The following is a 17849-nucleotide window of genomic DNA, read 5'->3' on the forward strand; positions in this document are numbered from 1 at the left end:
ACATGTAAAAGTAAAAAATGTAGCCAACTTTGTTGATTTTACTATTTAATTTTGGGAGTTATATAAAGTGAGTGTAGGTAATGGAATTTTATTTAAACATCCCTTATATCCTTTAGGTATAATCATAACACCACCTAAGTTCACTAAAAGTAAAAGGCAACACCACCTATGTCCACTATAAATAAAAGCAACACCACCTATGTCCACTAGAAATAAAGACAACACAGCCTATCTCCTCAAAAAATACTAAAACATGAAAAAAATTAAAATTGGTGTTATTGGGCACTTTCTACTAATTACATATGTAAATATAAAACAAAAACAACATTTTATGTTGTTATGTTTGGAATTGGCAATGTTATATAGCTCTCCTGAAAAATTTGCATTTTGTCACATATGCGGTGTTGTATCTTAAGCGACGATATGTAAAGACACTATAAATTAATATCACTTAACAACTTCAAATATAAGTCACAAATTTGCAAGGTCAGAGGAAAAAATAAAGTACAAAATATATTTCAAAGAGTAATTTAATTCTACATATTCACATGATAATCTCTTCCATGACGCATAGAAGTAATTACTTATTAGTTCCGTACTGTGCTTTGACACATTCTAAATTGTTACCTCCTGTCCGGAAGGGCGGGGGACAAGGTTTAGAATCTCAGAGATTTGGTTCAAAAGTTTGTGAAATAAAAGTTTTTTTTTATTGACAAAACTTGTAACATCACACCCTTCATTACACGAATGATCAGACTTGACAAACTTCTTAGGTATTACTGGATTACCAGCACAATGAGAAGTGCCCAAGGTGTCTGTGAACATATTAACAAGATTAACAATATTAGATCACTTATACAAATTGCACAAATTTAATTAGTGCCTTTTTCTAAAGCAAACAGGAATCTAAATTTTATTTTTAGCAAATATCACTGTAACCAACGAACGCCAAATTATTAGGCTCCTTACAATTCACGATTTTGGTACATTCAAATATTACGTTAATTATCTTTACTAGCCTTGAATTTAACATTGCCAAACAATATCAATTTACCGTTATAAAATAAGACATGCTAAAGAATATAATAAAGGACAACTGAAATGAAATTGCTTATAGCACAGTTTAAATATTTTCCTGTACCTCGGTTACACAGTTTATGAAAATATCGATTAAATTCACAATACATACACTCTCACTGTGGTATGATTAAAGGAAACAATACTTTTGACGTCGTCCAGGGCTACGCCCCTCCTAAGCCCGATGTGACCCGTCCACGGCAGCACCCCTCCCTCCCACCAGCACCCTCTATTTCAAAAGTCCCGCCGACGGCGAGCGTGTGTAGGTGAGTGTGTGTGTTGCGGCCATACAAGAGGCCAGTAATTAGAGTCGGTGCGGCTTCCCCGTAAATCCTAATTATTAAATAAGAATTGTCAACCTTTATTTTATCTTTTAATTCCCAAGGGTCGTATGTTTGCAGGTCCATTTTTCTAAACAGACGTTACAGCGCCACAAGCGACCGCTAAGAGAACTACCAAATTAACTTTTCATTATTGTAATTCTTTTATTTAGCTTTGTTAATTAGGTGGAAGGAGCAGAGGCAGTAACTTAATTAATACTGATTTACTAAATGTTTATTCAGATTTTTGTAAGTAAAAACGTAAATTGAACAGCTAACGGTAACGGGAGCGGAAGGAGGCGCCATGACACCCCCTAGCCAGGCAGTCTAATCTTGGAACCGCCCGGAGTCGGACGCGTGCTGTACCTCATCGCCTTCAATACTTGGTAAGAACTGATCTTTTAGCATCCGGCCGTGTAATAATTTCTCTGAACCGCTTTTAACCGCTTCGAGGCCTACTCCGGGTGGAAGACTCTTTAACGTAAATATTTTTTCTGCTCAGCCGGGCTTTTTAAATCGACTGCGTTGCGAATCGTCGGCCAGGCCACGAAGTGACCTGGCCCTCCTCTAAGCTGATTCATGCCGTTGGCTTTTTAACCGCTTAATAAGTAAATATGTAAGAGGAAGGAGTGAATAAATCTCAGGCGCATTGAAGTCTCCATCTTTTCATTCTAACCCCGTGTGTCCTTAAGGAGTGTATGGCGTGTGGGACGCCTAGAACCCACTTGGGATAATTGTTTCATGGTGATAGCGTACCCGACGCTGAGAGCGGGTGTTAGGGCCACCGTAGGTAAATAGGGTTGCGTGTCTCGCCTCACACGGGCGACGTCACGACCAGGAGAAAGAGTCTCGCCGGGTCCACGTGCCCACGAACCACGTGGTGGCGCCCACCACATAACATCTTTAATATTCAGCAACCTAGTGCGATAGCACTTTAAAGTTATCAAACAGTTTTCCTGGTGTAAACGTGCATAGTCTCGGTCTTACTTATTATACATCTCACCAGACTCAAATTGCAAATTGATTACACTAAAATGTGTATGTTCTTACACACACATTTTTTTATAGGCAGCGAGTTCTATTCAAATATCTCCTGACTAGTGACAGCGGTACTCGTATTCCGTGGTGCCCCGCCAATATTGTGGTGAGTATTCTTTTATTTACTCACCTTGGTAGGTAGCTGCCTCCTGGAGAACTCAGTAGACAACCCCGTTGGTAGCACGCCCGTTACATCAGTTGAATGGGCAAGGAGGTTTTGGATCGACGCCTGCCACGGAGTTGGCGACGTCTATGTGGACTCACCCTGTCAGTCGTTCTACGCTTCCTACGAAGTAGCTGTGTACTAATGGTTAAAAAGAAAAGGTCGTTACATTGACCTGCACTGTTCAGTTACGTAAAGCATACGTTGGTTACGGACATGTTAGTTTGTTACGTCACGGTAACCATCAACGTACTGCTGGTTGGTACAATTTACGTTATGCGAATGGCCTCGACCTCTCCTCCGACACTCGCCACACTGCCCTACTGCCCCACTGCCGTATTACAATCAGCTCCAGTAAAACACTTCCATTTCCCGTGACCTTCACGAGACAATTCCCTTTATTCTACAGACGAGGTAAAACTTCTGTTTCCTCACTCTGCGAAATTATTTTAAGTCCCTCGTGGACTTGTGTTTTTTTCTACTAGGTTGAAAATAGTTTCTGAAGGCGTCTCTTACCGTATTTTCCCGCTGAAGTGGTCGGCACGTCCGCGGGCAGCGTGGCGGAGGAGGTCGTTGGTGCAGGTCGTGGTCACCGCTAGTTCACGCAGCCGGGCGAGTCAGAGACTGACTGCAGAAGCGTTGGCTGGGCCCGTATTTATAGTCCGCCGGGCCCCAACCGAGGAACAGTCTGGATAGCCGCGGCGGAAGTACGTCATGGTATTTCCGGACGAAGCCCGCGAAGCCGAGCGGAGTCGAAGCGGCCCGAGCGGCCCTGATGCATTGCCGGCCGGCGCGCAGGAATAAAAAGGTGCATGCCCCTGTGCTGCGGTTGGTATCCATCAGAAGGGCAGGGGCGCTGTCTGGTAGTCTTTATAGTTACGCAGTGCGAAACTGCGTAGCAAAATGATATAAAACAGTGAATTCTACCTATTTTATTTAATATCCTTAATTAATTTAATTTGTTGAACTCTTTAAAAGTTTGAAGTAGTCCCCACGCCCTCAATTGAATACTTTTACAATTCGAATATAAAGATATAATATAAATATACATTGTTTTTTGCCATGATTGCAGTATATTCCAACCATTAAGCTGACAATGTTTATGCAAATCATTTTGTACTAATGTACAAAAAATATAGTAACTTATTTGTGGTTAGATCACAACTGTAATCACCTACATTATCTGTAACACTGTACTAACCAAGGTGAGATTTCTGTACTTGCAGGGAAATTTTAAAACCATTTCAATATAACATCGGCTGCCAGTTCAAGCCAGACAGATGTGTTTTGTACGTGCTCCAAGGTCATGATGACTATATAGTTCTTCAACCTCGCTCAATCGAATAGTGTAGTATTCACAACTAATTCCTCTCTGCTCAAGCCATCCAACTTCTAAGGATTCAACAATGAAGTTACTTCTGAATGAAATCACAATACATAATCATCATATTTTGATCTGTAACTAAGAAGAACAGCCTCAAAAATTATGATAACCCAAAATTAACCACCATATGATATAGTTGACCTCAAATTTTCAATCAGCATTCATAAATATGAACAACTTAATTGAAATCATGAAACCTCTTTATATGAAATTAGACGAGCTATAAGAGTGAAACCCTCATCCTCTAAACTCTAGTCATTGATTCAAGAGGAGAAATAGCAGCAGTTAGGCAAGAACCAATCCACAGCAAATCTATGTACCAAAAGTGAACATGAAAATTTACACAGTCAAGCAATCAAGAAATCTTTCTTCAACATTTCTACCGACCATACGGAGTCTCTAGGGGACTATGGCAAGACAAGCCAACCTTGTGACCTACATTCCAATCAGAGGGAAATAATGCAATGTGTTGAGCTTTAACAACAGCCAACATGAAGACAATGATGGCCCTACTGGAATACAACATCAACACAAATAACAATCTTCTGGCATTTCTGAAACTAAACGATAAAAAAAAAAATGAAAGAAAATACAAATAAAGTGGGTATCAGGAACATATACACTCTTAAAATGATACCTTAAATCTACAATCCGAAAAACTAGACCAATGTTTGAAACCGGATTAGATTCCACGGTTCAAGTGCAGGAATTTATCAAATATATTTCCAAAGAATTAAACTTGTCTCAAGTTAACATGACTAAAATCAAAACAAAATATAATTCATATGCTTCATTTCATTTGTCAGTGATAATAACCACAGATGATTGCTAACCTTTGCGAAGAAAAAAAACAATATTGAAATAAATAACTGGTGTCTTCTAAATTTGGTTACTCTGTACAGTGACAAAAAAAGTTAATATATATCAGAAACCCTATAGACTATGGGCCGTATGCACAGAATAATCTAGTGGCCGTGACCACTAGATTTGACGAGCACTAGGCTTAACAATTCGTATGTTCAGTCGAATCAAGTGGCCGAAAGACCACACTAGATTGAATCTAGTGGCCGGACTAGTGGAGCGTTTTTGCAAAATGGCGGTAGTCATGGCGGTATTTGATAGAGATTTCAATGAGTTTATTGCGTATGTGAGGGATAATCCATAAGTACCTGCGCCTAGGACGTATTTGAGGGATGTGGATAATCCAACAGAATTTTACACCGACAATGAGTTTTTCAGACGGTTTCGTTTATCAAAGGAAACCGTCATTGATATAATCGTAACACTTCTGACTCCAGACAATGGTGATAAACGTGGCTTGCCAGTTCCAGTTATCATCAAAGAAACTACTGCTTTGCGATTTTATGGGAGCAACAGTTTCCAGGTATGTTTGAACTAAACACACACACACATCAATACTAATATTATAAATGCAAAAGTAACTCTGTCTGTCTGTCTGTCTGTCTGTTTGTTTGTTTGTTTGTTACCTTTTCCCGGCTGAACGGCTGAACGGCTGAACGGATCGTAATTAAATTTTGCAAGGAGATAGATTATATCCTGGGGATGGACATAGGCTATCTTTTGTCTAAAAAATAATCTTTAAACGGGTTAAAAAATATATATCTTAATTTTATGTAATGTGTGTCATAGATATACAAACTGTTAGTGTCATTCCTCTATGCCTGCCGAGCAATAGCCTTCAAGCCATTAAGTTACGTTTTTCTATTGTAAGGAACTAAGTAGAGAGTAAGAAAAATATAAAGATCTTGACAGTTTGTAGTGTCGCCATATTTGTTTCAATTATCAATTCGGTTTTTGTATATTACAATTAAAATTGCAGAAAAAAGTCATTATTCAAAGGTAGGTAATAAGTTTTTCTATTTGTCAATATTGTTATTATGGTAGATAGGAGTACAGTAAATGCCCACATTCTTATATTCCTTTATATCTCTTTCGATTTGGAGTGTTTCCGTGCCATTTGGGGTCCCCCCCCCTCCCCAGGTAGTTAAAACCCAAAATTTCGAAGGTTTAACAATTTTTCTCTTTCGATTTTAAGTGTTTTCGAGCCATTCAGGGTCCTCGAATCCCCCGCCCCCCTCTGGGAAAAAGCCCTAAATTTATATAATTTTAGGAATTTCAAATACCATTCCTTTCGAGATGGAGTGTTCCGAAACATTCGAGGTCCTGAACCTCCACCCCCTCCACGTCCACAAAAGTGAAAGCCACAAAATTTCGAAAAATTGGAGGAAATTGTATTAAAATTAAGTCATTACGAACTAAAGTGTCTGGGGCATAGTGGAACTTTTACCCAAAGTCGACTTCCCACCCAATTTTGAGGGAGGGGGGGGAGTGCAAAACATAAAAATTTTGAAAAATTTCTTAAATTTAAGTATACTTTTTTACTATTTGGAGTGTTTCCGAGCCATTCGGGGTCCTCAAACTACCCTCCCCCCACAAGGAGTCAATAACCCAATAATAAAAAAAATTTCCCAAAATTTCGAAAACCTATTCTCTTTCGATTTGGAGTGTTTACGAGCCATTCGGGGTCCTAAACATCAGCCCCCCCCCCCCCCCCCCCCTTCACAAAGGGTCAAAGCCCCAAAATTTAGAAAATTTCAAAAATCATTCTCTTTCGATTTTTAGTGTTTCCCTGCCTTTCAGGGTCCTTAAAATCACTCCTCCCCCTCTGGGGACAAAGCCCCAAAATCTCGAAAAATTCAGGAATTTCAAATATTTATTTCGAGATGGAGTGTTCCAAACCATTCGAGGTCCTGAACATCCACTTTCCGCAAAAGTGAATGCCCCAAAATTTTGAAATATAAGAATATATATAATTGGATGTTGGCATGTATGACGTTGATAAACTCTTACACCGTTTGACCGATCGCCATGAAAGTTGGCACATCGAATGTTTTTATCATGAAGAAGGTTTTTATGCTATCTATTTTTTTTTGTAACTCGCCGCTATATGGCGCTGTAGCGCATCAACTTCTAAACCTTTCAACCAATCGCCATGGGTAAACAGAAAATCATAGGTCACAGATACACAAACAGTAATTATGTGTCATTTATTAATGTCCAACACACTGGACATATTGCTATCCATTTTGCTGTAACTCGCGGACAATATATCACCCGGTGTTCAGCCCGGGCAAAGTCGGGTACTGCAGCTAGTGTATATATATGTTGAAGGCAGTAATGGGGCTCGATTAGATTGGCTTGTTCAGAACAGTTTGCTAGTCGTATTTTTCTCACAGTTGACAAGTTTTTGTATGTTACAATATGTTCTTAACATTTTAATAAATTTCATTTATAGTGGTTTGTACAATAAAAGTAAACTTAATTATTTTAATATAAAAAAAGTTTTTGAAAATTTTTTGATCATTCTTAATGTATTTTTTGTACACATTGTTATACTTTTCTTCAAGTATGTCCATTTTTATTTAGTGGTAAACTAACTTAGTGTTGTTGGTTTAATTGTTGGGATTTTTGGTGTAGTTTTTTGTATTGAGGATATGCTTGCCACCTACCAGCTATGGCGTGCTTTGAGGGGTGGAGTGTGTGCCACTATTCAACATTTGCTGGGCATATGCTCAATTTCATATCATATATATATATTTTTTAAGGCAAACTGAAGAGCTGCTTAATTTTTTTTATCAGTTATATTTACTAATATATTTGTTACTGTAGACAAATTAATATAACAATATAATAAAATAATAACATAATATAATTAAAGTGGATTGATTGTAATCTTTTACTTTATCAAATATGAAATTTGTGATGTATTTCTGAATTCTGAAATTAAAATATTGCAATGAAGAATCAAAAGCTAATTATTTAAGGTATTTCTTTGTAAGGCATTTAGCCATAGGTATATTGGAACACAACTTTTGTTTTACACTGTTCTATACAGTGGTGACTCTTTGGTCACGGCTAAATTCCTAGCAATTTGCTGTCTCTGCCTTCTTCATGTCGTGGCAGCCATCGTAAACATGCTTTAGTTGTACCTTCTGGTGTATCGTAATATTATGGAGTAATTTAAGAGCATCTAACCACCTGAAGGGGCGAGTTATTTCACGAATCCTTTGAGGATTGTGTTTAAAGTATTATTTTCATAATCCATTTATTATTAATGGACTTGCCATCTGTTGTTTGGCGGTGGGCGTCCTGGTGTGACCAAGCCGTGTCTGATATGAATACCTGATCATCTACTAGGAGTGGATTTCCCTCCTCTCTCCTACGGCCACAGGATGTGCACCAGATAAGAGTTACTCTTGTGTTCTCCGCATGTAGCATGCATTCTTCGGACAATTAAATTTCTCTTTTGGATACATTAACCTGCTAAAGTTAAAATCAAATTCGAATAAAAAAAAAAAATGTTTAAATGAATTGTACTCTATAATTAATTCTTTTCCTTTATAAACAGAGATAAATTTATGATCAATTGCGAGATTTAATAATACTCAAAGTCACTTGTTTTTTTTAAAGAGTTTATATTTATTATTGTAATTTGTTTTTTGTAATTCATAATATTTATATATAAAAAAAGAAAGTAAAGTGTAATATGGCTGCCCTCTGAAATATGTCTAATTATTTTTTTTATTTATTCATACCTTCTAACCCTCAAAATTTCTTTACAGCATAAAGTTTGTTTGATCTTTAATATATACTTTATTAAGCAACTATTGTTCTTACGAAGCATATTCAGTCGGCCCTCTTTGTGCTTAACCTTTCCATTACAGGATGACTCATTGCTGAACCCATGTTCCCTGGGCTTCCTCTGCTCACTTTGAACCAAGGGTTAACCTAACCTTTGGCAAAGGGTAGAGCGGTAGACTTGTGTATTCAGAAATAAAAGAAAAAAAATTCCACACCTGTTTTCACAACTGTTATCCATTTACTCCAAGGAGCCATTGTACAACAGAAGCTTGAACAGGTTCATCCTAGTAGCAAAGTTGATCAACTAGTATCATCATGGTTGTGTTATATGGCTCTGCCACTATCATCTTGGGATATTTACCCATAACCACTCATGAGAGCAAACATGGTCACTTATTGTGTGAAACTCTATATTGATTAACTGTAGTAAAAATTTGCCTCCACTTTTTTTTTTTTTTTTTTGCCTGATCACCCACATGGCAAAAAGAAAAAATTTCTGATTCAAAATACAAAAAAAAATGGCTGTCAAGCATTCATGTCAGTCAAGTGTGTCCGTGTGTACCCTGAATTTTCTGCAGAAGACGCATGAAGAAACATGCTTTAAGTTGAATACCAGATACCTGGGGCTTATGCAGAGAAGGGATGGGGAGATAATTACCCCCTCCCTTTTTTTCCCCTAAAAAACCAAATTTATTTTCTCCAAAAAAGGAAAGAATTTGAAAGCAAACAGCAGGCTAAGTGGCTATATTCCACTTCCCTCTCACCAACTGTTATGAAAGACTTCATTAGTTACATTCTAAATGTGTAGGATAGAAATAATTTATAGTTCAGTATTTTTTCTTTTTGATTTGTCCAAAGCCTGTTTACTTGTACATAAATTGATACATGAATATTAATTATTTGTAACAGGTACAGTTGCCAAACTGTGTTAATATGTGTTTCATTACTCCAGAACTAATAAAGTAATTTTATTAGCAATAGAATCAATAAAGTCCATCCACGGTAACCTCCTACTTTTTTAAACGAACCTTTGAAAAAACACACCAGGATGCAGCATGTTTGGTTCGTTTGCAAAAATACTTTCCATCATATGCATATTAAACATGCATTAACACTAAATTACCGTATAATGATGTTAAATAAAATTTTACAAAAAAAGTAACTATCTATGTACAATATTATTAATATTAATGATCTCGCATGTGTGTAAATGAAACAGTGAGAGAAGTGGTGTGTTGGCAATGATTAGAACGAAATAGTTCCATAGCCAAAATATATATTTTTTGACTTTCCGCGTGTATTTAAGAATTTGTGTGGGTATTTGTTAAGTTTGAACATTTTTTTAAATCTCTGGTGAAATAAAAACGTTATGTTAACGGTAAAAAAATATTACGTGCCGAAACCGTGGTCGCGCATTAATAATGTTAATAGTCACTTGATTGTTTTCTCTTTCAGCCGTTTGCAGTCTGCACAGATTACGCCATATTGCAGTGTGTTTTAATATATTACTGACCGTGAAATAACGTACAGTTTGTGTTTCAGGATTTTGTGTTAATATTGTGTATTTTAACTTTGTTATATTATTTATTATCTACTATTGTAATGATGGAATTTGTTATCGTTTTGATATTTTGTGTGGTTCTTGTGATTGCTGTAATGGTAATTGGTTCCGGAATGGGGAAAGCTACTTCTTCGCAGCGTCAGATGGACATCATTAACGTCGCTCAGAACTTATATGTTTTAATTAAAAAAGGCGACTTGAAGAAATGTGACGTTACGCAGACGACCGCGTTTCTTCTCAACATCGCAAAGTCAACTGTTCTCAAGTAAGTAGGCTTTTTTCGTTTTCATGCACGTAAAAAAAATATCGACTGTGTCCTAAGTATTGTCGGCCTGTGTTTTAACTCACGAGGTTTTTTGTGTTTTATTTCCAATTTATATTTTTTGGTGTGAGACAACACCGCCATGTGGCGTCTCTGTTGAAAAGTTAACCTAAAATCATATTAGGCCTACTCAGGTCCTAAAAATAACAATATAGGCACTTTCAAGTATTTTTATGGGTGTAATACACGTTTGTTTATAACGATGTTTATAAACTTTATGATAGGTTTAACTATAACATAAGGGAGTGATTTTATAATTTGCATTTAATTAGTTTTTCATCTGTTTGGGAGATCACAAAATAAATAAAAAAACACTTCATTAATTTCGTGGACAAAGTCTGTCATGTTTCCATTTAGTGACCACAAAGCAAATATTTGTGACAAAATGCCATATTTGGAACACTGCCTAACTGCGTATTGTGAACGGGTCCCCGGAAAAGTGTTATGACAAATGTTTTTTTTTTTGGTTAGGTACTACAAGAAAGACATTGAAGAAGTTTCAACACCAGGAAAAAAGAGGAAAAAAAGGCCACAGGAAGGAAAGTCACTTGACACAGTCGACGATTTCACAGTAAATGCAATCAGGAATGCAATTTACAGGATGTACGCTGAAGGTAAAAATTTGATACTGAAGAGTAGTTTCAATATCACTGGGGTAGGCCCTACTTAATTGTATTCATTTCATATATCCATATGCAGATTGACCGGTTCAGTTTTTTTCCCGATATCATCTGTCCTTTAAAAATACTTAACATTTTTGAGTGGTTTGTTAGGTTTCTTTATTGATATGGTATTGATATATAGAATATTGTGCAACATATGAAATAGGTACACGTCCTTTTAAGGCTAGGTTAAAGATAGAAAGAAAATTGTTACATTCTAAAACTACAAGTAATGTTTATATCATTATACACAGTATACATATTAAATAACCTCAACTTTTATGATGTATCAGAAGGTTAAATAATGACTATTTCCAGTATCAATAATATCCAGTTGTGCGCTTTAGCAGTAATTGGTTACAAATTAGTGAGTTGTGGTCTAAGCAAGCATGGTTATTAAAAAAAAATTGGGATACTTAATTGGCTAAATTGTACTGTGTGGCAGGGTCCAGTACAATATATATTCTATTGCAAAATAGTGTCATGCCCCGCCTAACCCTTTAGAAAATATAGGGGTATTGTTATTTTATAAACAATAGGCCTACTTCATTGTAATGAAGTATCATATGAAAACACAACTTAGCCAGACAAACTGTGTGTTAGTGTATGAAGTAACAGAAGGTTATAAAACAGTAAAAGTTTAGTATCGCGTATCCGATTCGATACATTGATCCTGATCGCATGATCCTGCAAATATTGATCCTGTGATTGATGATGCTTGCTTTTCTAATTTATTACGTTTAAAAATCCTGTACAAAACCAAAACTAAAAACCTGTGATGTAGTTATGAGTTATGATTTAAAGTTGAATAATAATGAAAATATATATGTTTTATTAAACTTATGATAATTATTCTTGCTATACCACAATATTTGATTATGTTCAGGATCTTTGATCTGAATAAATGAAAAAAAGCATGCACCACACGATCAATAGGATGTACAGGTTCATGCATAAAGATCTAGGGATCACATGGGATACACGATACAAAACATTTACCTATAACACAGTGTAGAGCTTGTAACTTATTGATTGCTAAATTGAATGCTGAAATAATAATGTTTTACACAACTTCAATACAAACGCGCAATATAATCGTCATATCATTGCAGACAAAAATACTGCAATGTAGAATTCCTCTAAGCAAACTACAAAATTTAAATTAATTTAAAAGTATTTTTGAAATGTAAGTTTATTAAAACTATTTAATAAATGTTAATTGTGCACTTAAATTATCTTCTACGGGGTTGTGGTTTCGCTTAGTTTTGTGTACCTCTGTTATTTCATGTATTATTAATGTATGCAATAAATTTACAGGTTTGAATGTTACAGTCGACACCATTTTGAAAGAAATCAGGGAAAGACAAATAGATTATTATGGTGGAAGATCAAGTCTTCATAAATTGTTAAAGAAGATGGGATTTTCATGGACAACTGTTGATGGACGAAAAGCTTTGATAGAGAATGAAAACATAGTATTGAAGCGAATAGATTTCTTGAGAAAGTATAAAGAAGAAAAAGAAAGAGGTGCCAATTTCATATTTGTTGATGAAACATGGATTTTCCAGAGAGGCAAGGCATTAATTTATTTGAAAATTTGTTCTGTGGTCCAATACAAAGTATTTCATTTCCATTTCATATATTTTTCAGGAACTGTATCAAAGTCATGGCAGGACAAGAGTCTACAATCTGCGAAGAGACGTACTGTTGGAGATGGTAAAAGGTTTATTGTTGTTAATGCTGGAGGGCGCACTGGCTTTGTGCCAGGAGCAGGATTACTTTTTGTTTCAGGTCAGAAGACTGCAGACTACCATGGCGAGATGAATGGGGAAACTTTCTTGATGTGGTTTGAAGACATGTTGGTGCATCTGGAGGAACCCAGTGTCATAATAATGGACAATGCTTCATATCACAGCACCCAGGTATGTGCAATGGTAAAGCAGTGTCTTTTTATTGCTCAAATTGTAATGTGAAAAATTTACATGTGTATAAGTACGAATATTCGAGACTAATACATTTTGCCAGCAATAATTGTTATCTTAATAGTATGCCTACACTACATTTTTTTAAACTATAATGTTTGAGCTGAAATTGATTACACACACACACACACAGATATATATATGTAATTGAATTACATAATAGTGCAAACTAATTTAGTAGAGGGTTTGAAATACCAAATAAAAATTTTTTATTGCAAATAGCATTTGAAAATGACATAATTACTTGTTTGGTTAAAGGACCCACTTTATGAATGCTCTGTTGCCCTACTTAATAAATTAAAATAATATTTTCAAAAAAATTTCTAGTCACTAAACTAACATGCTTTGTTAAATTTAGAAATTCATTACGACAATATGCCAAAACACATTTTTGCTTTGCATAAGTACAGTAGAACCCTGTTATAATTTGTTTTTAAGGGGCTACAAGAAAAAAAAAACATAAGCAGGAAATTCAATTTAGTACTTTTTAGTGTGGATTTATTGCCAATGGACTCAACAAGCTACATAAAGATATATTTGATGCTCCAATTTGCTTGTAGCAAGCCAAAAACAATTTTTCTTTAACATCATGGTGCTTCCAGCTTCTATCTGCTTTATCTTTACTTACACATTGTCTCATTGCTGTAAAATTGTCTCATTTCTGTATAATTGTCATAATTCACGACAGTGTTTACAGTGGAAATGCTTAAGTCCAGTTCTTTTGCCACTTGAACATGTGATTTAAGTGAATACATTTGAAAACACACAGAATGGCTAAAAATTTATGAATTTATTTGTTTTCCAAGGGTGTCAACAGGCAGTTAACTGCTAACATACACATATACATAGACAGTATAGACAAAGGCTTTTAATTTTTTTCGTCTTCTAAAATTTTATGAAGTGAACATTACAAGCACGAAACGCATAATTTGTGAAACATTATATCCAGGAATTAAATACATTGTCCTTATAGGGAAAATATTGGACTTGAAAAATAATACATTATAGGCAGGAAAACTTTATAAGCAGTAAAATTGTAACAGGGTTCTACTGTCATGAATTCTTATCAGCTACTTGAGTATTTAGTTAAATGTTGGCATAACGTAGGTTGAGAAAACACCTACAACGAACTGGACCAAGGATGCACTGATCGCGTGGCTGGAGAAGAATGAGATAAAACATGAAAATAATTTGTTTAAAGTGGAGCTGCTGAGAATAGCTAAACAAAACAAGCCCTGAATACGGTATATTATTTCGTTTTTTTTACAGCATTTCTTTAAAAGTGAGATAGTTGCAAAAAATTACGTATACGCCTTGTTCTAACACACTTTTCAGATATGAGGTAGACGAGTTGGCTTGTAACTATGGCCACAAAATTCTACGACTCCCACCCTATCACTGCCACTATAATGCAATCGAACTAGTTTGGGCTCAATGTAAACACCATTACAATAGTAACGTGGGGCGGGCCAAGAGATTTGACAATGATGCAGTTGCAGCCATCTGGAAAGAGGCTCTTGATGCTTCCACACCAGAGAGGTATTTTCATGTTGCATGACCAATGGGGTATTCCTTTTGAAGTAGAAATTGTTTTATTTTCCTGTAGAACATTCCTCAAGCTTCAGCAAAACCCTTACCATACATTTTTACATAATACGTAAGTATTGTTGCCTAGCAGCCTGGTCCTACCATTCCTTTTGATAACTTTGTGTGCTAGTGTGTGTATAGTGTGATTATCATTTTGTGTATATTCATATACCAGTAATACAGTTTTAAAACAATTGGTAAAAATAAGTGGTTTGAATTTGTGTAGTTGTCGTTTTGAAAATGTGTTGCATGTATGTGTTTGTGTTCGTGTTTGTGTTTGTAATTTTATTCCCATGTGATTCATACATATTTGTGTAGTTTCTAGATCTAACAGTGGTGACTTATTTGCAAGGTTTTTTTTTTGTAATTGCAGTCCATTTGCAATTGTTTCATTTCCATAAATAGTTTTGTATTTATTAGTAATTGTGATATTACTTTCTGTTATGCTTAATCTTGTGTCAATGACTTTAAAGTTATGGTGGGTTCAGTGCTGTAGGCAGATTTCAATATTCAGATAAAATTTCAACGTAGAGAATTTTGAATATTTTCATCTAGCGAACTTGAATAGGTATTTACACATGTAGTTCTTGCACATTAGTATTTTCAAAAGTTATGTTATTATAGTGAAATACATATACAGTAAATCATCAAAACTATTCAAAAAATTAAATTTTCGCTATATCTCACTGTTTTTGTCTGGGACAAATTTTAACCAAAAACAAACACAAAACTTATGAAATAAATATTTTATCATATGCATTCTAAGCCTTTATTGATAACATAGAAAATATTTACAGCTTTATTATATCTTGAATAAACCACTATAAATTTTTTTTTCAGATAACATAAAACAAAACATGTTACTTCAAGTATTAAATAATAGCTTTGATAGTTGAGGAAAACACATTAAATGAGTTTTGTTGTGTTTAAAAATAGTTTCTTGTGGAGTGAGTTCAAAATTGTATGTAATAAAGAGCATGCCATGCATTGTTTACTATGCCGTTTTGACAGAAACAAACATATTTTGTTATAGAGTGGTTTTTGCTATAAACAGGTCATTTTATAGAGGTTTTACTGTATACATTAATTTTTTTAGATGGGCGAGGTGTGTGGATCACGTGGAGAAGCTAATTCAAGCAGACTGGGAGAGAGAAGTCCACATAGACAGCGGCACCATTCCTCCACTCATCATCCACCTCGGCGAGGATAGTTCAAGTGAAGACAGTGACAGCGAAGAATTTGAGGTTACGACACAGCAAGTAGATGGAGACAGTGAAGTACTGGCAGTTCCTCTTGATGATTTACCCGGGTGTTCTTATTGAGGTCTGTAAGTAATAAACACCTGGGCAACTGTAAGTATTGGGGTTTGAAACATTTTTTTTTCTTTTATGCATTCCCATTAAGTATGTTGATTACTGGAACTTTATGTATTAACTTTATATTACACATATTATAAAATTAATAATAAATTTCATTTCTGGATTCGTATAGGTGTATGTGAAACATTTTATTTTGTTGTGTCTCTTCATTTTTCAGTGAACTTACTTGGAAAACAAAAAGCCAGTCCCCATCCAGGGCCACAAATAAATAATGCATATAAGTGGTATAGAAATTACTATCAATTCTTTACCACAATTTTACTGTTCATAAAATTATGATTTTGTCTAATAAGTATACTCAGGAAAATGTATATAACCATATTTTTATTTGTGGCCTTAACCGGCAAAATGGTAGGGGTTTATTAAATAAAAGAAGAAAATTCATTTTTAAATGTTTTCATCTGAATTTGTTAATTTTATTAAACCTTCAATCCTTAGTCTTTTCCAGATTGCTTAGATGGACAGCCATATGTATAATTTACAATACTTTTTTTTTCAGATGCAGAAAACTGTGTTGAACTGTACTAAAGGATGATATTTATTGCTTACATAAATGTTGTAAATTTATATGTTCTCCTAAAAATTTACTTTAAATTATATGTTATTTATTTAGCTAACAAACTTATTTTTTAATATTTTTACCATTGGGTATCATAAATGTTATGCACATATACATGTATACTTAGATCATATTCAAATTACTTATATATATATATATATATATATATATATATATATATATATATATATATATATATATATATATATATATATATATATATATATATATATATATATATACACATACACACACACACACACATTGTTTTGACAGCTGGTGATTGTAAACAAACCATTTGACATTTGTCACATGGCAATGTTTTTGTTTACATACGGCGGAAGGATACATAGTGACATTAAAGTAGATCCGGTGAAAAGCAGGGCTTCAGAAAAGTAGGAGGTTACCGTGGATGGACTATAGTTAGCTTTAAGCCTAACAAAATGCATCAAATGTATTTTACACAAGGTTGAGAAAGTGTACATTGTAAAATGATTTGTTATGTGTACAGTTTTACCCAAAAAATATATTATTTATATTTTTAAAGTTGAAATAAATATTTTCTAAGGTTTTGCTAAATACAATTTATAGATTTAATTCACTACACTGCTAAGTTACCTATGTCATAACGTGCAGGTGTGTTACTTGCAGTATTATGTTGCAGTTTTTCCAGTCACCTGCCTAACAAGAGCCAAATAGATGAATATTACTTATGGCAGTCATTACTGTAGTACAGCTTTTAGAAAATTTTTACATAGTTATTTGTTTTACAGCAGCTAAAGAAGTGTTATCATATGTCCTTGTAAATGGTGTTTTTAATTTCAATTGATATTGACAATACATAATTATTATTATGATGTTTGTAATTTTTTTTGTGTGTGTGTGTAGGAAAAAACCTGTACAAATATAATATTTTGATGACAGATATATTCATATTAATAGCAAAAAACAATTATCTCCACACTCATACCCACAAAAATTCCACTAATATTTATTACTTCCTATTATGTTTAATGGTAACTATATATCATATTTTACGTATTAAAGTCACAAAAGGGAATTGATAGGGGATAGAAACAATTTATTTAACATCTTTCGAGAAATATAATCAGTAAAACAAGCTGTTTGTACTAAAATAACAAAAAAAGTTTTT

At 34.6% G+C, this 17849-nt stretch overlaps 1 protein-coding gene across 4 annotated transcripts; it reads left to right on the forward strand.

Moving 5' to 3' along the window:
- The first annotated feature begins 9094 nt into the window (after positions 1 to 9094).
- On the forward strand, positions 9095 to 16706 carry LOC134527861 (uncharacterized). Of its 4 annotated transcripts, XM_063360840.1 has the most exons (6): positions 9095 to 10470; positions 10999 to 11141; positions 12507 to 12761; positions 12840 to 13111; positions 14279 to 14710; positions 15855 to 16706. In XM_063360840.1, the coding sequence occupies exons 1-5, from the start codon at positions 10247 to 10249 to the stop codon at positions 14408 to 14410; spliced, it is 1026 nt and encodes a 341-aa protein (XP_063216910.1). In that variant the 5' UTR covers positions 9095 to 10246; the 3' UTR covers positions 14411 to 14710; positions 15855 to 16706. The 4 variants fall into 4 exon arrangements, with proteins under 4 accessions (XP_063216910.1, XP_063216907.1, XP_063216908.1 ...); XM_063360837.1 differs by having other exon boundaries at positions 12507 to 13111; XM_063360838.1 differs by having other exon boundaries at positions 12507 to 13111; positions 14279 to 14415.
- Positions 16707 to 17849: the final 1143 nt, after the last annotated feature.

Source organism: Bacillus rossius, chromosome 1 (genome assembly GCF_032445375.1).
Source record: "Bacillus rossius redtenbacheri isolate Brsri chromosome 1, Brsri_v3, whole genome shotgun sequence".
In the NCBI taxonomy this organism is placed as follows: domain Eukaryota; kingdom Metazoa; phylum Arthropoda; class Insecta; order Phasmatodea; family Bacillidae; genus Bacillus; species Bacillus rossius.

Coding starts and splice junctions, on each gene's coding strand:
- LOC134527861 (XM_063360837.1), top strand. CDS start 10,247: ATGATGGAATTTGTTATCGTTTTGATATTTTGTGTGGTTCTTGTGATT. Junction 10,471..10,998: donor GCAAAGTCAACTGTTCTCAA/GTAAGTAGGCTT, acceptor TTTTTTGGTTAG/GTACTACAAGAAAGACATTG. Junction 11,142..12,506: donor TTACAGGATGTACGCTGAAG/GTAAAAATTTGA, acceptor ATAAATTTACAG/GTTTGAATGTTACAGTCGAC.